At 36.6% G+C, this 22,787-nt stretch overlaps 2 protein-coding genes across 3 annotated transcripts in view; one reads left to right on the top strand and one right to left on the bottom strand.

Annotated features, from left to right (window-relative positions):
* Nucleotides 1–2,684: 2,684 nt before the first annotated feature.
* The window catches only part of LOC114523886, a 29,185-nt gene continuing 9,082 nt past the window's right edge, over nt 2,685–22,787 (bottom strand). The window contains exons 19-20 of one of the 2 annotated variants that reach the window (XR_003687065.1): nt 15,617–15,813; nt 2,685–2,999 (exon numbers count right to left, since the gene is read on the bottom strand). Coding sequence is in view for 1 of the 2 variants with exons in the window: in XM_028544960.1 (XP_028400761.1) it covers nt 15,809–15,813 (5 nt within the window). In the remaining variant the exon portion in view is untranslated. Of the gene's footprint in view, nt 3,000–15,018; nt 15,814–22,787 lie in introns of those variants that run through there. The other variant, XM_028544960.1, reaches the window with a different exon arrangement.
* On the top strand, nt 6,536–22,481 carry LOC114523878 (multidrug resistance-associated protein 5-like). Its single transcript, XM_028544939.1, has 30 exons — nt 6,536–6,936; nt 9,373–9,679; nt 11,065–11,136; nt 11,336–11,497; nt 11,994–12,063; nt 12,176–12,279; nt 12,717–12,864; nt 12,950–13,098; nt 13,510–13,617; nt 13,714–13,812; nt 14,111–14,174; nt 14,261–14,388; nt 14,522–14,593; nt 14,716–14,775; nt 15,069–15,133; nt 15,359–15,431; nt 15,793–15,870; nt 15,938–16,063; nt 16,209–16,298; nt 16,712–16,931; nt 17,025–17,105; nt 17,579–17,688; nt 17,909–18,637; nt 19,202–19,384; nt 20,258–20,444; nt 20,704–20,773; nt 20,885–21,077; nt 21,707–21,752; nt 21,875–21,993; nt 22,353–22,481. Exons 1-30 carry the CDS (start codon nt 6,695–6,697, stop codon nt 22,455–22,457), a joined length of 4,260 nt encoding a protein of 1,419 aa, XP_028400740.1. The 5' UTR covers nt 6,536–6,694; the 3' UTR covers nt 22,458–22,481.

The raw sequence follows: 22,787 nt of genomic DNA, 5'->3' as shown, positions 1-22,787 counted from the left end.
GTATTTTGTCTTGGGCCACCTGTGTCTGTCTTGGGCTACCTGTGTCTGGCTTGACACAGGTAGCCCAAGACAAAATACTTCTTCGTCAAAAAAAAATCTAAGAGAATTTCAAAAAAGTGAAAAAAATTAAATTTTTTCAGTCTCGAGAAAATCACCCTGTCAAATTTTCGTGAAAAAAATTAATGTAAGTAAACATGAGTTTTTTAAAAGCGGGAAATTTTTCAATTTATTTTCCGTCTGACTTTCTTCGTTTTCAGGCTTTTTAGAAGGACACATGTTTTTAAAACTTTTTTTACTTGTGCTTTTCTTACAATTTTCAGGTACTTTTGAACGCAATAATTGGTTTGAGTTTTTTTTATTTCAATTTTTTTGTCAATTTACAGTCTTTCGCAAAGACTGAGATTTGTAAATCTTCAGTAAATCACACCGAAATTTTTCATGCTAATTTTGTTACATTGCCAGGAGTTGAAACGTTTGTCTTCGGATTGAGAGACGAACGTCTTCACCACTACACCACCGGGTCATTTGTCGAAAGCTATTGTTCTCTATTTGACCTGATCCTTTTCGATGAATTTTAAATTAAATAGTAATTTCGGTGGGAAAAATCGAACCTTTCCCATGCAGGATTCGAACCTAGGCTTACAACCTGGTAGGCCGTGGCCTTAACCACTGGGTTACCGCAATGACATATATATTAAGAAGGTAGCTATCAACATACAATCCGATGGCCCAGTGGTTAAGGCTGCGGCCTACCAGGTTGTAAGGGTAGGTTCGAATCCTGCATGGGAAAGGTTCGATTTTTCCAACCGAAATTACTATTTAATTTAAAATTTTTCGAAAAGCATTAGGTCAAATAAAGAACAACAGCTTTCGACAAATGATGCGGTGGTCTAGTGGTTAAGACGTTCGTCTCTCACTCCGGGGATAAACGTTTCAATTCCTGGCAATGCAACAAGATTAGCTGAAAATTTCGGTGTGATTTGGAAGCTTTTAAACAGTTTAAAGATTTCTCGGTCTTTGCGAAAGACTGTAAATTGAAAAAAATTTGAAATGAAAAAACAAAAAAAAATTATCGCGTTCAAAAGTACGTGAAATTTGGAAGAAAAGCACAAGTAAAAAAAAGTTTTAAAAACATGTGTCTTCTAAAAAGCCTGAAAATGAAGAAAGTCAGACGGAAAAATAAATTGAAAATTTCCCGCTTTTAAAAAAATCATGTTTACTAACTTTACTTACCTTAATTTTTTTTCACGAAAATTTGACAGGGTGATTTTCTCGAGACTGAAAAAATTTAATTTTTTTCACTTTTTTGAAATTCTCTTAGATTTTTTTTTGACGAAGAAGTATTTTGTCTTGGGCTACCTGTGTCAAGCCAGACACAGGTAGCCCAAGACAGACACAGGTGGCCCAAGACAAAATACTTCTTCGTCAAAAAAAAATCTAAGAGAATTTCAAAAAAGTGAAAAAAATTAAATTTTTTCAGTCTCGAGAAAATCACCCTGTCAAATTTTCGTGAAAAAAGTTAAGCTAAGTAAACATGATTTTTTTAAAAGCGGGAAATTTTTAATTTTTTTTTTCAGTTTTTTTTCTGACTTTCTTAATTTTTAGTCTTTTTAGAAGACACATGTTTTTAAAACTTTTTTTACTTCGCTTTTTTTTTCAATTTTCAGGTACATTTGAACGCGAGAATTTTTTTCAGTTTTTTATTTCAATTTTTTTTCAATTTACCGTCTCTTGCAAAGGACGAGGAGTCTTTTAACTGTTTTAAAGCTTCCAAATCACACCGAAATAATTCAGGCTAAATTTTTTGCATTGGCAGGAGTTGAAACGTTTGTCCCCGGATTGAGAGACGAACGTCTTAACCACTAGACCATGCACCGCATCATTTATCGAAAGCTATTGTTCTTTATTTGACCTAATCCTTTTCGAAGAATTTTAAATTAAATAGTAATTTCAGTGGGAAAAATCAAACTTGCAGGAATCGAACTTACGCTTATAACCTGATAAGGCCGTAGCCTTAACCACTGGGCCACCAGCTCTTGCGTTGATACCAATCTTATATTATTATACAAAAACCCGCAGAGCCCTGTTTAAGATTGCAAGAAGTACACACGTTTCATTTTTTTTAAATTTCTAAATCTATCTAATTTTTTTTTCGATTGCGTCATGATGAAAACATTTTACGAGACCATTAGCGCTTGATATTTTAAGGCTACAATTTTTTCAACGTCATGCGTGATGAAAAAAATTCTTCCCAGGATTCGAACCACGACTTAAAAGTTGCGAGACCATTCTCGTCACCACTAGACCATTTGGTTTTGGGATAATGATTATAATGAAAAACATTCTTATCAGGACTCGAAACATCGTTGTAAAAAGTCCGAGAAGATCCCACAGCGCTGTTCCAACTGTAATTCTGTAAAAATCCCGGGTAAGTTCCCGATATATCTCGAGATTTCCCTAAAAAATCCCGGAATCCCTGTCCATCGTTCCCAGTCTTTCGTAATGATTAGTCTGGCCTCTCGTATTATATGAAAGCTTGTGCGTCAATGTTTAAGAAGCAAAATGAGACAAAAGATCAAATTATACAGCTTAAGATAACTTCAAAATAAGTACGACTTTACTAAAACTAAATTTGTAATATATTGACTATTAATATTGGCCAAATTTCCATTTCTTAAAAATCCCAAAAAACTGAATCCCGGGATTTGCATTTCAAATAAAAATCCCATAAGAGCCCCAACGGTTTCAAAAAATCCCAAGATCTTGGATAAAATTCCGAACTTGGCAACGCTGGTTGATAACAAAGACTCGTCACGTAGATTTGCTTGAACGAACTGCAACATTGCCTGTGCAGCTATCACAAGTGCATGGTTACAGAGGAAACACTCAATGTATTGGTTGGAATGATTCAACACTTTTGTTCAACTAGTTGATGGGTCTTTGAGGCACTGCAAACAGTACATCCTGCCAAACACAAGTGTCGTTTCTTCCATACCAAACTACATAAACAGGAAGGAGAAAGAAGACCATCAGTGTTCACTCCATCCAAGGTGTTGGAAGATTACAAATTCAAAATCGTTTGGCCCCATAATTGTATATGTTGCTTTTAAACTCTAATTATTTTTTCATTATCATCTTCCGACAATTCAAGCTGCTTTAGTTTTCCATTTGCTAAGCCATAGCACGTTCGAATCCCAGCAACGATTTGATTTTCCCCACCGCATTATCAGTATTTTATTTGAAAATTCTCCCAAATAAGGATAAAGTCAAATAAACAACTAAAATAATAGTCTACTGGCCGAAATTGACGAGTTTTTCAATTTTTAAAAATAAATTAAATACCAAAATTTAATGCTTAAAAACCAAAGAGATTAGTCTTAGTAAATAATAGCCATTTCCAGCATGTTAACACATTTTTAGAAAAGTTTCGAAAGCCATCAATTTTGGCCAAAATAGTAAGAGGTGCTCGAGTTCTCACAATTGAAAAGAATATCAGGCGAAAAATTTCGTTCGGTCGAAAAATCCCGCCTAGTGAAAAACCGGCTTAAGACTATCAGCATAATTAGCATCATAGCTAAAACACCTTAAACCCTAGCTGCGCGATTTTGTAATTTTTGCATTTTATCAGAAAGAAATTTCACTGCCGGCAATTTCCCCACACAACACTACAGTAGCTCGAAATAGATCAAAACTGGGGAGAATGCATGAAAATGAAAACAAAACATTTGAACATGTAGAATATAATACTTTGCTGAATTTCAAAATTTAAGAAAAATCTGTTCGGGGGACCAAAGGAAAATCGTAATGTTCGTCAGTTTTTCGACATTTCAAAATTAGGTTCAAAATACCTGCAAATGGTTCGAAAGTGAGAAAAATTACATTCCTGCATGAAAACAAAACATTTGAACACATAAAATCATACTATGATTAAATTCGAATTCAGTCAGGCAAATCAGTAACGGGCGACCAAATAAAGGAAAATAATTTATTGCTATTTAAGATAAAAAGCCTAACTGCAATATATTACTATAGCTCACATGACAACATGCGTAATGTAAAGTCTGTAAAGTGTGGGCTCGTTGACATTCTAAAGTACTTTTATTGCTAGATTTTACTGATTTACAAAATATTCTTTTCTACTAGGAAATTAGGAATCCATCAATATTCTGGCACTGAAGTTGTGCTAAAATAACTTTAACACACGCTGGGTCCGTCATCATTAGTCGTCCGACATGGCCTTGTCATATACCATTTGACGACGTGAATCAGTATAAATAAATGCCCGTATATTCTTTTAAATGCTCGGCATGCAATCAAGACAAGAAATTCTTCTATAGTTATTCGTTTCAAGGCATAAGACACCTGTTTTTTTACTACGAAGCTTCCGTTGACCCCATCACCCCATGGTCCCTATAGTCGTGAACTATGTCACTGATGTAGTGTGGGCAACGTTATAGATCCTCTACCAATGATGTCACAGTAGGCATCTGGAGGCTAAACTAACAACTATTGTGAAAAAACGTTGTTTTGTTGATTGCTTTAGTCAGTAATGTGAACATTAACCGCTCGCATAACAATTCTCTTGTCGGCAAAAAAGGCAAGTTTAGAGGGCAAGTCATATAGGGTATGGCATCAGTGCAATATGGATCTATAGTTATGAATTCTTGCAATGAAAATGGTAAATGCCTCCGTCAAAGGATTATTGATGCTTCACTACGAAATTTAAAATCGGACTAACAATGGGATGGGCCTCAACGTCAAGTTTTTAAGATTGCTCTTCTGCCGGTCGATCCGAGCCGAAGACACGGTCAGGTTGGCTGTTTGGCTGGGGCAGGAAGACTCTCAAATGACGTCATTGATTCAAATCAATCTCCTTCAGATCTGATCATTAAGCATTAAGCGTTGGTTGCATTGCGTTACAATGGATCTTTCCCCTTTTAACTTTCAAGCGCGCAATGCATGACGGTAGTTGATTGTCAAGCAACTTTGAATTGCGATATCGCTCTGCTTTGTAGCGATTTTGTTTGTAAGAAAACCTTGCCGATTCTTTTGTCGACCTTGATAACCAAATACTGTCACGCAATGCGCGCTTGAAAGCTAAAACTAAAAGGGGAAAGGTCTATTGATCACAGTGAATTGATAAAGTCTACGTCATACAAAAACGAGATCTGTATAACATGCACGTATGTCATTTGGTTGACATGTCAAAATTTAATTTGTGCTAAAATCGCATATTTCCTTTCTTTACGTCCTTCCGTATTTAGTTAAATTCTATTAGACAATTCCCCCATATTATCCTTTCAAACAGGAACTTCAGTGGCGGCGTTAAAACCACTTCAGTGTGAGGTTCCGCAAATATTGATATGAAAGATCATTGCGATACTTGTAAAAGGCGCAAAGGGGCAAAGACGTAAAAGAAAGATTTCAGATTATTTTAATAGCTACTTCAGAAATGCCGTTTCTCATTTATGCTTTTTTTTTCGAAGAGCTTTGAGCTCAAGACCTTTGCTTATAATCATTTTCTTCATGTCTATGAATTCAGATACAATCGTATAATGCTCAATTCGACGAATGATCGAGTTTTGTGCACGGCAGTGGCTTTGTAGTGGGTTGGGACACTAAATTAGGAAATACGACCCAAAGAAAAACCAAATTGAAACTAAATTAAGTACGATTCCAACAATACTAATGCCAGAATTATTCATATGCACCAGTTTCTGGCCACAACCCTAAAATTCTTTCAAATTCTCATCATAGTAACTAACATAATGGTAAACTGAGGCCCTGAATTCAATGACACTGTATTGACTGTAATAAACGTCAAGTAATCGAAATAAATAACACCGAAATATTCAAATCACGTTATGTCTTGTGACCACCTTCCACAACAGACGACGACGGTACATATTTTCATTGTACATCAGAATTACCAGAATAACATCACAAAACCATAGTTGTCGATCCTATCTACTATCATGTAATATATTTACCTAAATTTTATCATGCTTTGTATCATATTACTTTACTTCATGTTTATATATTATCAGTGTTTTTCGTACTGAAACATTGAACAGTCATTTTAAAGAAGTGATGACAAACATATAGTCGAGATCGTCGAAAGCGAACTGCAAAATGATTTCTGTCTTTGGAATTACTCCAGTTTTGTGTCTTACGAAAGTGAAAAGTTTGCTAAAAGTATTTAAAGTCCTAAGAACGATTATAAATATATCAAATTTCGACAGATTAGATATGTTTTTGTCGTTGTCTCACTTGGGTGACGGTTGAGTTCATCCACTTGTGTGGAATACAAAAGAATAATTCACCTGCCGTGTTGCTATTGCAAATATTTGATAGTCTACTTCGTATTAACCATAGTTTCCTATCGACCAAGTTATTGAGAGAGTTTAGGTATGCTGACGCAAGTTCGCCTCTTGATTTCGCTATAAAACATCTGTGGCACATTTCCGGAGTCAAAAATAAATATTCAGGACCAGAGGGGGGCAACGAGATTATACTACCTTTGCAAATTTGAATATTCATGCATTTTTGTTTGGCAGACCCCAAGTGTGATCTCGGTCAGGTTCACAATTAAAGTGCGAAGTATCTCATGAGTACTTATTACGTCTTTTAATACATGCACTTTTATTGTTAGACTAGATTGCATTGCATCGCGTTGCATTCTCGTGTCGCAACAATGTACAACGCAGGTTTCGAAGATGATTTGTATAAAGACCGCAACAAATCATTTCGAAAAGCAGTTCGCGCCCCAAAGAAAAACCAACGATATCTAGCCAATGACAGTGAGGAATATAACCTGGAAGACGCTAGCAGCAAGAATGGAGCCGTTCAGACAGAGATTGTTTCTTCACACAAGTCCCCGGAGACGTCAAAATACAACTGGAAACGGTTTCTACCATGGGCCCCAAAGACAAAAGGGTAATATATATATATTTTCCCCTACCGTATCATACCATATATACACAGAAATGCATTTCAAATTGTTAGTTGCCTATATGGCACTACTGTACAGACATTACGTAATGGCAATTTTATTATTGAAGACGAATTCCTAAATTTACATAATCATTGAATGTTTGGAATGGTAAAAGAACCAAGCGTGAAATTAATAGTTGATCAAGAAAATTTCATTTCTAAAATCAAAGCAAAAAAACTGTTTTGTTTACAGACTGTATAATTTCCAAAGATGTATAAAATACCTGTTATTCTAATTTAGGATATAGATGGCATCTCTAAATAAATGATATAATCTTTAAATCATGCTTCATCCGCCTGTCGTATATCAAACGCTACTGTTGTCTAATCTGTACAAATTATCGCGGAGTATTTCAGTCAACAATGTGCCAAGCCACGGTTATTGCGTTGTTTGATGTTAATTATGTTATCGACCGCTACATTTTTTCCAAAAGTGCGACTATCAATTGATGTATGATATGTGTATGGATGACATTGATGCTAGTGCTAAATGTAGTCTGTAAATTGATATCTACAACCACAACTTATTATTTTTACCACAGTGGCTTGGGTTCTTGTGTTTACTCTCGCAGATAATGTTCACGTCTGGTCTATATGTATTTTATGAAGGGCAATTGTAAGATCTATCCATTATCGCATGGAATAGTATTAAGTTAATGGACAAACCCCCGCCGTGAAGAAATTAAGATCATGATATTTTCCATCATTGCACCCATTTCCTTCTCATGCATATAAAGCCCGAGGACGCTTGTGTGAAAATCTTAACTTTGCTTAGTTATACGTTTCGCAGTTATTTTGTAGCTGACTATAAAGTATAAAACCTGGCCACCAACATCTTTACACCAGCTGCAAAGGCCTGCCCCTGCTTGTCTTTAATATGCGTATTTCGTGCGCACCTAGATGCACGGAATTTTCAAATCCTTTTATTTTTTTAATATTTTTATACACAAGTTGATAGATGCGTGCACTAGAACTTGATAGATAAGTTGATAGGTATACATATACAAAACACAGAAATCATTAAAATGTAATGAAGTGAGCATGGTTCCCTTCTCGTACCGTCGTAGGGCATAATAGCTGTATCGTAAAACAAGCCATATGAATGTCGCTGAACAGAGTATGGGCAGGATTTTGTTATTATTACTATAGGCACTCTTTGTCATGTTACCCGACTCACAAAATGGTCATTTTAAAAAGTAATTTTCTTGTCGTGAGCTTTACGGAGAGTTGACAAACGGGGACACAAGGCCCCCTTAGAAGTTAATTATTAAAGTAACTGAAGAGTAAAAATTACGATTGATAATGACCTTGATATATGTTCCAATATAATCAGGGAGCACTTCGCATCAAATGTGTTATAACATGTACAACTGCCTAAAAGGCAAAAAAACCTCGACATTTCGAACTCCGTCAGGAGAGGTAGTAATTCGTCGAGAAGTTTTTTTGTCGATTTTAAACAGCTGTTATTGATACATCGCAAAGTAGCTTGGAACCGTAAGTCTTCTCAGGAGCCGCTCTTGCAATTACATCCAATTTACTAGTCACCTTCGATCCAGGGACTGCTATGCCTATGGCTTCGTAGCCGGAATTTATATGTTTGCTATTTAACAGGTTACTCCATTCTGCCCCAAACCTTTCTATCCTGCAGTGACATACTTTGCGTTTGCGTATATTTATGTTAATGAGAACGACAAAAATTGTTTGTTCTGTAGTCAGTTTAGTAAACTATTTCTTTGATCAAGTTGATGATACGAGCTGAAATGACGATCAATAATTTCACCTTTTTTGTTTCTTATAAATTGTCTGGAGTGCGCGCTTTTGCACTAAAAAAGCTGCAAAAAACCCTATTTCAGTGCATGTACTAAGCAAGAGTTCGATAGGTATATACTTTAAACACCGCATGGACCGGTTGTACGAAAGCTGGGTAGCACTATCCACCGGATGGTTGTAAAATTGCCCGTTAATCGGTACAACCTTGATTTAACCTGGTATTCTTAAATTGCGGGTTCTCTTTTTGTTAGCTCCAAATCTGACATGTTTCAGTAAAACGGATGAAAAAAACACTGTCCGGTGGATAGCACATTCCAGCTGTTCGTACAACCGCCCCAACTGCGTTAATCATGCATTCAATTCACCAAAAGCTTCATTACAATGAGCTATAGTATTTTTCTTAATACACCATGTACAGTAAAATTTCGGGTGTGACAGTCACATATACTCGCCGTTTTTTCAACCCTGGCTTAACTAAGTAAATTCGTTCAATTTAACTCAATTGGAATATATTACAATGGTATAGAAATATCGTGCATGCAGCATTGAAATTAAATATTTAATATTTCGAATATTATCATTGACTTTATTATTTCATACAATTATTAGTTACCCCGCGAAGCATCCTGTAGATGACTGCGGTTTTATTCCGCTGATGCTGTTTTCTTGGGCGACACCAATTATGAAGAAAGGATTTAAGAAACCTTTGGAGATAAGTGACCTCGGTAAACTTCCTCGGAGTGATTCCGCAGCCCACAATTACAAAAGGCTTCGGAAGTTTTGGACAGAAGAAATAAACAATAAGGGTTTAAAAAATGCTTCGATCGGAAAGACAATTTTCAGAACTGGAAGAACAAGATTTTTTGCTGGTGCAATTTTGTTTTTGCTGTCATTGCTCGCTTCATTTATTGGACCGGTATGTTGAACAATATATTTCTCTAATTTAGTCGTGGCTGTTGCTCGGTGTGTTTTCGTGCAAACATTCAGTCAGTATCATTTCGGGGTGCGAATTCCAACCGCTGTGCAAGGCCAGTGTGAAACTCAGTTTCCTTGCAACTTGCAATGCAATTCTACTCCTAGGCATCCAAAGTTGACAAATACGAACATTTCTTATCGGATCTGCATGCCATATAACGTTTTATTAGCTTTTCGAGCATTCGTTTCTAATCAACATCCCTCAAAATTATAATTGTATTGCAAGTTGCAAGGAACTTGCATAGTGTAAGTGTAACAGCGCCCTAATGCTGATAAATTATTTCTTGTTCCAATATATATACCAATGAATTTCTTAAATATTTTGTATGACTTGTCGCGCGAACAAACCGCTTCCGTTCAATCTTCTTAATATAAATGGATGAGATATTAATATAGGCATACTTAAAACACATTCTTTGTGCTACTAAATCCAGTGCAATATCCCTGAATTTAACCTTCTAACCGCTAAGAGTTTCACTTAATAAGCGCTGTTATAATAAATTAAAGACAATTTGCACTCTTTATCTTATAGAGATATTAAGTACTTGTTCTACTTAAGATGTGCAAATTTAATGTTGACTTTGTTCAGGCTCGCTTTAAGTCGCTTTTCGTGGTTTTATTGCCGGATTAATATAGTTATAAGGCATGTATGGTACTCTAAAAAAATGCCTTGTTCATAGACCTTGCATGGTAACAGAAATCTTGTAAACTGGGACTCAGTCAATTAGTATAAGTCAGATGAGAAAATTTGTAATGTGCTACAGCGATGATGGCAGAAATTCGGAATTCTCTTATTTCTATAAATATTACAGTGTGGATTATGGCGAATGATCATTCATGACCTAAAATTTTGCAAGAAACGCTACCTCGGTGCCATTATTTTACAATTGCGAAGGATCAATTTGCGAGAGAAGCGGTATAGTAGGCCACCCTTGGCACCCTCAAATTATGTTTTTCAGCAGAGAAGACGTAGCATTCGTATCCCTTTATTGGTTCTAATTTCAATCGTATTGTAATTATGCAAGCAATAGATATACTTGTGCACCACTTCGTGCTAAATTATATACCAAGGTCACTAAGAGATTTCTTGAGTTGCTTACACTAAATACATGTGCGTGGCTTGTATGTCATGCATCTAGTTGAAAGGTATTTTTCAGTTGAAATGGAATGAACATGACCTTAATCTGAGTATGTATAAGCGTTCATTTAATTCTCATGCCTTTCTTTATGAGTGAAACTGATTGAAACAGCTAGTTAAATTTCACTGACTTAGCAACGACTTCACTATACGAGCAAAATTATTCATCCATCCACCATTTTTGACAGGCATTTATGATCAACAGAATTCTGAAGTTTGTGGAATCAAAGACGGATCCAATTGAGAAAGGAGTCATATTGGTTGGTGCATTATTTTAATTAGCATGAAAAAGATCGTGCCCTAATTTTTGAAAATGTTTTTAGAGGTAGATTCTGGAGGTGCTTTTGCACTAAATTTTAGTATTAAAAATACCCTCTTACGCTACTGTGGATGATGAATAGATTTTCAAATCGCATACAGGTTTTTACAGTCAATACTTTTCTCTAAATCTTGTTACAGGTCGTTGCTTTAATGATTTGTGAAACAGCTCGAAGTTGGATTCAATCTTTGAGCTTCTTAATGAATCTTAGAACTGGTACAAAAGCGCGGGCGATGGTGTGGACCATAGTCTATAACAAAGTGTCGAAGTTGAAAAACGCAGGAGACAAGTCTATTGGAGAGGTTCATGTGATATGTGCATGATTTTATTTGCTTTATCGTTCTAATTGAAAATACAATTGCAATGCAAAGCTGGTGATGCAAATTAAATGAAGAGGGTTGCATGGGTTTTGTCCTTTGTCCCCAAAAATAATCGAACATGGTCGATATGGTCGGTCCTTACAGTTAAATGTTAAACCAGCCACATACTGGCCAAATAAACGATGAATACATAAATGACACTGTTTCCAACGCACCCTGGGTCACTGACGACCGGGGAAAAGCTGTGACCGGCTTCCAAACTCAACAGTTGGAATACGGAAGACGACCTTGCTTTAGAATCCAAACTTAAACATTATCTTGGTTATTTTCCACCAACATCAAATGAAATAATAAAATAAACCAACAATGGTTCTCCTATACCGGCATATTTATTCGGATTGATTTCCGAGTGACTCTTTTTACTGACTCCTACTACATTTTACTGACACATTTTGACTGACAATTTTCTTTTATCTAGTTGGTCAACATTTGTGCTAGCGATGCCCAAAGAGTTTTTGAAGCTTTTACTTTTGGACCTTTCTTAGTTGGTGTGTATATATTGTATAATTGAATCAATTTTGTCAAAGTATTTCGTCCAGTCCCAAAATAGCTACACCTGATAATAATATAATATTAATTTTCGTTTCGTGTTTTTTACAGGTGGACCTGTTGCACTTATTATAGTTATAGCATACACAACATACATTTTAGGACCTTCAGCCTTGCTTGGGTGTTTTATATTCTTAATCTTGTTCCCAATACAGGTTTGTAGAGTGCTGTTCCATATTGCTTGTCTATTTTCCGTCAAACGATTAATGACGAATGCCCCTCCTAGAACATTCTCTATTGGCAACCTAATTTACTACCGCATGGAAAAGGTGCGAGGGACGTTTTGGAGGGTGTGGCACTCGGTCATGCATGGTGGGCATTACAGTTGTTCCCGTGGCATATTTTTAGTGTAGGGCCCCTTTCCCTCAAACGCAGGTGCTAATTCAGAATTCTCTGCGACCAGAAAGCATTAAAAACATCGATGTTGTGAAAAATTATTCATCAAGTTTTATGTTTATATGATTGTGACGCATGGGTGTGCACTAGAACAATAACCCCGACATACGAAATTTCTCAAAACGATATATGTCTTTACACGTATCCCATAATTTAATAACAGCTAAATTATATTGTTATATGCTTCAAAAATTAGGCTGCTGTTGGAAAGTATTCGGGAAAATTCAGAGCAAAAGCTGTCCGTGTAACCGACCAAAGAGTTAAACTTATGAACGAAGTGTTAAGTTGCATAAAATTGATCAAAATGTACGCCTGGGAAAAGTCATTCGCTGAAGTGATTGGAGGTAAAGTACATTGGACTGCATAGAGGTTTTCCACTAAACCAATTTCCCACGTGTGTTGAACATGATATGGATACACTTTTTGCAGAGATTCGTGGTAAAGAGAAGACTGCCCTTAGTCATTCATCTGTTCTACAAAGTTTAAATATTTCCATGACGAATATTGTATCGACATTCGCAACAGTGGTTACCTTCATTGTTCATGTATATTCTGGCAATGACCTCTTAGCCTCACAGGTTAGTTTAATAAGTACCTTGTGCCATCATTCAAAAGTCAACCTATACTAACCGACGAACTTGTACGCAGAGGCGTAACTGGAGAGTGTCAGGGTGATGTGACGAGGCGACCCCAAGCTTAAGGGGTCCCTTGCAAACAAACATAAAATATCGAGTTAACTTTAAAGAGTTAAACTACGAAAGCAGACAGACAGGCAGGCTTAGGATGAAATGATAAAAATGATGAAATGATAAAGAGACCTGTAATGTGAATATTATGTAGAAGGGCATGCATATGGTTGTCAAAAGAGGACACATTCTTGTGTAACATGTTTATGGCCTTTCTCTAATACAACCAAATAATGCTCTGTCAAGAATAAGGCTCGCAAGTATAATATCGTCTTGATAAGCTCTGCCAATGATTTCTTTCAGGCGTTCACAGTGATTGCGGTTTTTAATACCATGATTTTTGCCTTCGCAATTTTGCCATTTGCTATTAAAGCTCTTGCAGAGGCAAAGGTTTCCATGAAGAGGCTCAAGGTATGCGATATTCTTTGCTAGAAATGGTATTATTAGTGGCAATCTTTCCAGCATGCATGCAGTGCTTTGATGGGCAACTATATATTTCTGCAATAGAGTTTATTAGAAATGGAAGAATACGAGCCTTGGACAACAAAACCAGCAGATAAAAATGTTGTCGTAGAGATAAAATCAGCAACTTTTGGATGGAATGAGGTAGGATTTCAGAATACAGTATGGCCTATAAGATGGGAATTAAATTGTGATATGGTTCTAATATGCAGTTCAGAATGAGGATCAGTATAGGAATATGCGCGAGCGGTTGATATTATCTAGTTTCTATTTATTTCAATGTGCAGTACAAAATGAGATCAGCAATATAGTTCAGGCTATATAGTTCAATACTGTAGTTCTTACATCCAGCACGAAATATGTCATATTGTATTTGGTATGAAGCTCCTATACGCGGAACAGTATATTCTGAACGTATCATATTCAAAACGTATCATTTCAGGTAAAACTAAAAGAACAGAAAAAATTCACTCCTGGGGAAGAAAAACCAAGAAAAGGAAGTGTTGGTAAGCATAAAGAGGGTACAATGTAATATATATATAATTGCTTTCGCTGTAGCGATTTCACGAATAATATGTAATTTAAAATTTAGCTGCTAAAGGTAAACGTGACTCAACTGCAGGAAGGGGTGGCCCTCCAGGAAGACGTGGGCCCGCACCTGAAGAATTTAAAACACAATTGGTGAAAACTTTGTTTGACGTTAATGTTACTTTCCACAAGGTAGAAATTCTTACTTTTTATTTTTAGCAATATCTATTCTTCGTCAATCTCATACCCAAAGCCATAAATAGTCAGAAATTCATTCTTGATAGGAATGCCCAAGTAACCTTATCATATAAATTTCCCAATGTAGGGAAAACTAATTGGAATATGTGGAGGTGTTGGAAGTGGAAAAAGCTCTATGATCAATGCAATTCTTGCCCAGGTAAATAGCTTTGACGGTGCTGTCACATGGCTCAGTTTAGGCGTTTTAGCGTTAAGGAACGTATAGAAGGTCTAGAAGTGGTGTAAAAGCCATGGTTAATTTGACTTGCTTTCCTATTCTAGATGAATCTCGTTGACGGTAGTGTTGCGGTCGACGGCTCTATAGCTTATGTTGCTCAACAGGTAAAAAATGACTGACAGTGAAATGTAACTGTAATTATAATTATTTCGATTTGTGTGCGCTCTATCTATGTTTCATTCATTGCTATGTTTCATATCAGTCTATGCTTAATTGGGGGGTGCATATTCATATATTTTTATGTTCGTACAACTGTAGAAACAATAGCTAACAAAAAAAATCATTCGGAAATAAGACGAATATATGAATATGCAGCCCCCCCTCAGAATTAGGCTTCTTGCGATGGCCCTGAGTCCGCCCCGACAGTCGTCTAATTTCTATTTACTTCATCATCAAGGCATGGTTAATGAATGCTACTGTCAAAGAGAATATCGTATTTGGTGTGGCATTCAAACCCTTACGGTAGGTTTACATTTGTTTGCTATAGTGATTCCAAACGTTTTATTTCTGCCTAATAAATATGGTATGTGCGCGAGTTTTAACACCATTATAGAGTACATGATAATGAGGTTCTTTGAGTTATCGATATAGATGGTCTGCACCTCATATTCTTGGCAATAAGATGCTACCAGTTCAACTAAGTGAAATCCCAAGGCACATAAACTGATATTTTTATCTTACATGTAGATATCAAAAGGTGATTGAAGCTTGCAGTTTAAAACAAGATCTTGATATATTTGCACATGGCGACCAAACAGAGGTCAGTTTTGCTCTTATTCGTTAGAAATAGACATGCTCGTAATGAATTGAATGAATAGGGCGAAGCCAGGATGTTGCATCATATCGAATAGCGTTACCAATTAAAACTGATGAATGCAGCATTTGCATTAGAACTCGACCAAATTTATGGTTATGATTGTATACAAATTTAATGTAGAAATATACCTTGTCTTCAGACAAAAGAACTACCAGGATCTCCTTTCACAGCGCCGAGCCGATGCCAAGATGCGCACACATGCATCAAAGTAGAACAAGCAACCTCACATGAACAATGAACACCCCAAATTCACAGTATACTGTACAACAAGTGATATTCCATGTTCTTCATTTTCTCTATTAAGATTGGTGAACGAGGAATCAACCTAAGTGGGGGACAAAAACAGAGAATCAGTTTGGCCAGAGCGGTGTACGCGGACAAGGTGGTAACACTACAAAGTTGCAACGTTCGTTCAAAAACTGTTGAATAAAACTATTGCGTTTTTTCAGGATATTTACCTACTCGACGATCCACTGAGTGCCGTGGACAGCCATGTTGGGCAACATATTTTTAACAATTGTATTAAAGGCGCACTAGCTGACAAAACAATTATCTTTGTAACTCATCAACTACAGGTATGATTTAATGTCAGTTAAATTTTTCAACATTGAAATGCTTCAGGATATTTAAAGGGGATTCGCGAATATATATTCGTGGTCGCACCGACTGTCATTGTTTAACTAAAAAGCCTGCCTCTGTCGACTTTTGATTTTTACACAGTATCTCAGTCATTGTGATAAAGTCATCCTCCTGAAAGACGGTCGAATTACTGAGATGGGTCCATACGAGAAGCTTTTGCAAGATGGAAAGGTATGGAAGCCTTCAGTTCTCCTCTAATGAGCAAGAAGGATACATTAATAACTTTACCCTATTAGAAAATTAGTGCTATGTAAATTAATAAGTACGGGAATCAGCTCAGTAACTATTCACAAATGATAAGTAAGTTAGAAAAGAAATGGATTGCCAATGGTGAAATAATTGATTGAGAAATAGTGATTTTTCGTGCATTAGGCTGAATCTTTTTCTAAGGAGCTGGCTATTGCAAATTTCCCGACGCATCAACAATGCTGTCTAATCTGAGGGGTAGGGAAGGGTGCTGCCCCCCTCTCGCACGCCAATTTTGTCAACCCGCAACTCCACATAGTAGCATCTTCATATTAATCTTCGTCTCCGTACTCAACCATATTAATAGATAAATAGCAGATGTCTCACTTTTCCGTCAGGAATTTTCGGGGTTAGTTCAGAGTTATAATCAAACGTTGGAGGCAGAAGAGAACGAGGATTATGTCGATGATGACGAAGATACAAGCAAAATTCTTGAACAAATTGTAAGAAAGAGAACTTTGTCTGCTCAAAGCATTGGCGATTGTCAGCCAAGTATAGCAGAAGAAATGGAAGAAATAAATGAAGAACCTAAAATGAATGGAGTGGAGAAAAGTAAAGGTGGGGATGATGTCATTTTGTTGAATAATAAGTTGTATATTATGTTATTATGTTTTATAGACACATTGTTATAGACATATTTCGTTGTTTTAGATTCCCTGATGAAGGCAGAGGATCGAAAAACGGGAACTGTGTCCTTTTCTACATACGTTCGCTACTGTAAAGCAGCTGGAGGTCAGTTGTACATTCCCCTTAATGTCATTTTAGATTTAAAATCTGCTCTTCCGCCTCAATCCTTCCAAAATAACAATCGACTTTCAGAAAAATAATACTGAAAAACAACTACCCCAAGGTCAGACGACTGAGAAGTATATGTCCCATACTATTTCATCACCACTACCTTTTTATCGCCGTTTTAATAAATAGCATCACATGTAATGTTGATGAACAGTCTAATTAAGGTAATAATATGTTATTTAGGGCAGCTTTTTTTCAGTCAAAATATCTATTTAAACATTAAACCTATGAACAGAAAATGAGACTTAAAAAACCTAATCGTATTTTATATAAGAGGGTGCTATCAGCTAATAGTTCGTAACTTACGACGGCTGAAAGGAGCAATAATTCTTCAGTTAAGTAGTTAAACCCATTGACACCCTCTTGTAAGTGAGAAGACTAAAATAGTTTTAATCTTTTTGTTGTTCTAGGTGCTTTCGCGGTCTCTGGCGTATTGTTGATGTTGTTTGTCATAACACTGTTGAAAGTCTTTACGGACTTTTGGCTTGGACGTTGGATCAATGATGGAAATGGCAACAGTGTAAGATTTTAGAATTTTTGATCACTGCTCCAAATTTCTAATTTATATATTAGGTAGCACATGTGAATTTTTGTTCTCTTTTAAAGAACCATGAAGTTGCGACCTCGTATATTTTTCTGTTCAGTTTCCATTCCTCCCACTCCCCTATTCCAGCCCAAAGAAGGTAAACATGAACGCAGTAATGATGTCCTCCTCATTTTAACACTTTGTGTATTCTTAGACGGAAAGTGATGAAAATCCTGGAGAGCTAAACGACAACCCCGATCTCAATTTCTATGCAGCTATTTATGGTTCGTCATTGGCAGTTACTGTAGTCCTTCTCGTTTTAAAATGTTTCGCATATGTTAACACCGTCTTACGCGCCTCATCAAATCTTCACAACCAAGTTTTTCGAGCTGTTACAAAAAGTCCAATGGAATTTTTCGACACGACCCCTATTGGACAGATCTTAAACAGATTTTCCAAGGACATTGACGAGATCGACACCAGATTACCTTTCTTAGTGGAAGCTCTAATTCTGAACTTGTCTTTTCTAATAGTCACCATAATCTTGCTCGTTGTTCTATTCTACTGGTTCCTAATAGCCCTGGTTTTCTTCATTGCCCTATTCATCTTCCTAAACATAGTTTTTCGCCGTTCGGTTCGCGAATTAAAACGCCTGGATAACATATCAAGGTCTCCAATCTTCTCCCACATTTCCGCCTCCGTGCAGGGACTTTCCACCCTACACGCCTACGGGAAAACCGATGAATTTTTGGAAATGTTTGAGAAATTACTGGATAAAAACACTTTGCCATTTTTTATATTCATGTGCTCTCACCGATGGTTGGCTGTCCGACTTGATGTGATCACAATTGGTATTACAACGGTTACATCACTACTTGTCGTTCTACTACGAGACAGTATTCCGGCTGCAATGGGTGGACTAGCTATTACCTATGCTATACGAGTAAGTTCTTACTTTCTATATTGCATGCTGGACTTAAATCTTTTTATTTCATATTTTGGCGATTAACTCAGACGACGAAAATCCTATACTTCGCGGCCACGACGTGATTGCGACGTGATTATAGTGAAGAAAAAGCGCATCTATTTCCCGAGGGTCGATTTCTCGAGTCATGGAGCTTCGCTCAGAAATTAAATAATAGAACAGACAAAGCCGAGTGGCCCGAGTCATCCTGCATGGGGACCAGGGCAAACCCTACAAAAAAGGGGCACGGGGCTGCCCATGCAGATTGCACCCTTGCACGAAAGAGGTGCAAACTTGGAAGGCGTACAAGACTTTCATGGTCCTGTTTTCTCGAATTACAAAAACCTTCAAAAGCGCTTTAGGCCCAGATTATATACTAGGTTATACGTCGCATTTTGGTTTCGTCCAATGCAATTCGAACAATAGATAATGAATCGTATAATGTTTGAATTGCATTCGACGCAACCAAAATGCGACGTAGTTCCTTAGTTATATGTTGAAGATCTATCCAGTTAAATCGTTAGTTATTTCTCTTCTATTCAGATGTCGGGACTCTTGCAGTTCACAGTTCGTCTTTCAGCCGAGACCGAGGCAATATTTACAAGTGTTGAACGTCTTGTACATTATATTGATAATCTCAAGCAAGAAGCTCCCAGTTCAGTTCCTGACAAGAAACCCGCAGATGACTGGCCTGACAAAGGAGGTTTATCTATACTGGGTTTAAAGGCTAGTCTCCTTATAATATATATTTACTATTCGTTTAATTTTACCTTAGTCTTAGAACAGAACAGTCTCCTGGTTTATAAAGCTTTAAACGTGCACATTTCTTGCTTGTTTTCGATCCATATGGCGAACATTGTACTTGCATTATTAGCGTATTTTTTTGTTTTAAAGTCATTAGTTCAACCCGATATTGTTTAGGGAACAAAGGCACGACACGCTTCGGATCGATACGGTTTTGCATACTTTTTGGCTATTGTTTTGAGACTCGAGGGTGGGTGGATAAGGCCTGTTTCAGATGTCGAACTCGAACTTTTAATGTGCCACAATGCAAAATTTTAGCTCATTAACATTAATAAGGTTAAGCACATGAAAAGTTCGTATTTTATGATTGTAATGCCTCCCATAGATTTCTCGCTAATTCTCATGGTATTTAAGTTGAATAAGAGATGCGTATTATTCTTTTTGTGGACCAAAGATGGCATAGAGAGGGACAACAATGATGGGATGTCTCAAAAAATTGAGACGAGTTTATGTGTCGAACGAAAAGTTGGAAACGTTTTGTGAGTCAAATTCCTTCTACTTTCTTTCCATTTTCCTTCGCAGGAGTAGCCCTTGGTCTCGCAGATTTTCATTTAATTGAATACGAACTTGACTCACAAAACGTTTTCAACTTTTCGTTCGATACAAATAACCTCATCTCAATTTCTCCCAATTTTTCGAGACATCCCATCATTGTAGGCCCTCTCTTTGCCATCTTTGGTCCACAAAAAGAATAATACGCATTTCTTATTTAACTTAAACACCACGAGAATTAACGAGAATTCTAAATCTGTACTATTTTCTTTATTCTTGTCATTTTGTCTTTTATTTTCACAGATGCGATACAGAGAAAATTTACCGTTAGTCCTAAAAGGCATCACGTGTAATATCAAACCTAAAGAAAAAATAGGCATTGTAGGCAGAACTGGTTCGGGTAAATCTTCTATTGGAGTATCTCTTTTCCGACTTGTAGAACCTTCAGGTGGAAAAATAACTATTGATGGAGTGAACATTCTAAATATTGGTAAGAATAATAGGATGACTTCTAATTCCAGTTGTTTGAGATATAGATATTTAGATTTGAATAGCCAGTTTCTTGAATTGTTGAAAATTACCAGGCTGGACAGGCCAGATCGAACTCTTTTTTAGAATTATCCATCCGATCGCATTCTCTGAACCAAAGCATGTTGTGTTTGTCTTTGAATTTGAAATATAATGTCATTAGAAAGTAGAAACCAATCAAAACATTATATGCAGTCATACAACTCTTGTCTATTATATAGGACTTGACGATCTTCGAACAAAATTATCGATAATTCCACAAGACCCAATTTTGTTCATTGGAACCGTCAGGTAATGAGAGCTAATTAGAATGAATTAGTAATTATATATAATGACGTGTTTGTACTTTTAACTTTTAACGTCTCTAATTTCATCATCTCTCATTTCATCCCATTTATCTAGATATAACTTGGATCCTTTTCACACACATACAGACGAAGAAGTATGGATTGCTTTGGAACGAGCACATCTAAAAGATACTATCAGTAATTTACCGTTGAAATTGCAAGGACCTGTTGTTGAAAATGGAGAAAATTTCTCTGTTGGCGAAAGACAACTGATGTGCATGGCCAGAGCTTTGTTGAGAAATTGTAAGGTAGGTTACGAGCTCAAAAAAACCTAGTTTTTTGTAGTTGAGTACAATTATATGCGTCCATTTACAGGAACTCTAACTAGTTCTACGAAATCTTTTAGATGTTATAGTTAACTTTCTTATTACCAGGAGGAAACTAGATGCAATAATTTGGGTATACATACTTGTCTAATCAGTATATTCCGACGTTCTTCCTGACGGATTTCTTTGTACGGAGAATGTGCTTTTAAAATACGTGTGCCAGGCAAAACTAAATAGATGAATATGCATCCCCTCCCCTTATCGCACTAGCTAGTAGCTACGCCCCTTATTTTCTAACATTTTTGCCAGTATAAGAATTGGAACAATTTGGAACTTTTTGCATGCATATAAATATTTTTCGATGTTTCATTTTGAGATGTGGTTTGATAAAGTTACCTTGAGTATTTGTGCATGCTATGCTCAATGCTAACAAGGAAACACGAAGTCGTGCTAACTCTATCCATTTAGCTTGTTGTGACAATAGCTACATATGCATTTCTATAAGACGGCGACAGCTGTAAATATTTGTCCATAAAGAAGTAATAACGATAAGATGATATGTGTTCGTGCATGCTATTTCCCTAAAATTTTCCCACAATATTTATATATAGATCCTTATGCTTGATGAAGCTACTGCTGCAATCGATGCAGAAACTGGTAGGTAATATATAATTCATGAAACTACTCAAATAACATTGCTAATAGAAGATTGCACTGTTCTAACAAGTGCTGGAATTAGTTAACTATTTCCTTATGCATACAAATACATATAATTTTAGATGCAAAAATCCAGGATACGATACGTGAAGCATTTAAAGATTGCACAATGTTAACGATAGCTCATCGTCTCAATACTGTGATGGATTCTGACAAGATTATGGTCATGGAACAAGGACAAGTAAGCACTGCACCGCGAGGGTCTCCAGATAGGCATATTACTTAGTTCTAATATATGCCTTTAGGCTGTTTTCCTTTGCATTTGTTTTGCCAGCGCAAGCAAAGCTGCCTTTGAAAATCTGCGCATGCGGGCGTCACGGGCTTTAAAAACAAAGCGCGCATTGCCCGCGCAGGCCAGCATGTATTGGATATTTTTTCTTGAAGTTGTCATCATCACCCCCACGACATCATGCACCCTAGTCGCCTCGCCCCAGGTAGTGACCATGAGGTTCTCGCAAAAATAGAGGGCTGCAGCGAAAATAGAGGGTTAACTGTATAGTAACACAGTTTCAAAATGTTTTTACCATATGTTTATTTTAGATTGTCGAATTCGACAAACCATCTGCACTTCTGGCAAACAAAAGCTCACTGTTTAGTTCTCTTGTTGCCGCAACAGAAAAGCTGCATCAGAGCAAGGACAGCTAGATATTGTCATATAAGGATTAAGGAAGTATACGATCGTATTTGTATACTATTATTGAACAATTTTGATCATATATCAATATAGCAACATATAAATCTATGTACTGGAAAAATATTTATTGTAAACAACTGCGAATTCAATGTCATACGTAATCACGTGCAGTGTTAAGCCTGGATCCTATTCATTGTCGTATGCTATAATTTATCGCAGGAATTTAAGGCAGAGTAGGTTGAAAATGAAAGGAAATGCTTTTATTGTTTCTCAACGATTTCGTCTCTTAAAAACCAGAAAAAGTTACAATTATTAACTTTTTTATATGCGACAGGCCCAAA

This window comes from Dendronephthya gigantea, unplaced genomic scaffold (genome assembly GCF_004324835.1).
Source record: "Dendronephthya gigantea isolate DGI-Jeju-01 unplaced genomic scaffold, DenGig_1.0 000001F, whole genome shotgun sequence".
NCBI lineage: Eukaryota > Metazoa > Cnidaria > Anthozoa > Malacalcyonacea > Nephtheidae > Dendronephthya > Dendronephthya gigantea.
The sequence above is the reverse complement of the archived record's forward strand: the minus strand, read 5'-3'. Positions and strand labels throughout refer to the sequence as shown.

Bases quoted from the DNA above. Each gene is read 5' to 3' on its own strand.
- LOC114523878 (XM_028544939.1), top strand. From the start codon at position 6,695: ATGTACAACGCAGGTTTCGAAGATGATTTGTATAAAGACCGCAACAAA. The intron at 13,618-13,713 runs GTATGCGATATT...TTTCTGCAATAG, and splicing joins TTTCCATGAAGAGGCTCAAG to AGTTTATTAGAAATGGAAGA. The intron at 15,432-15,792 runs GTCAGTTTTGCT...TTCTCTATTAAG, and splicing joins CACATGGCGACCAAACAGAG to ATTGGTGAACGAGGAATCAA.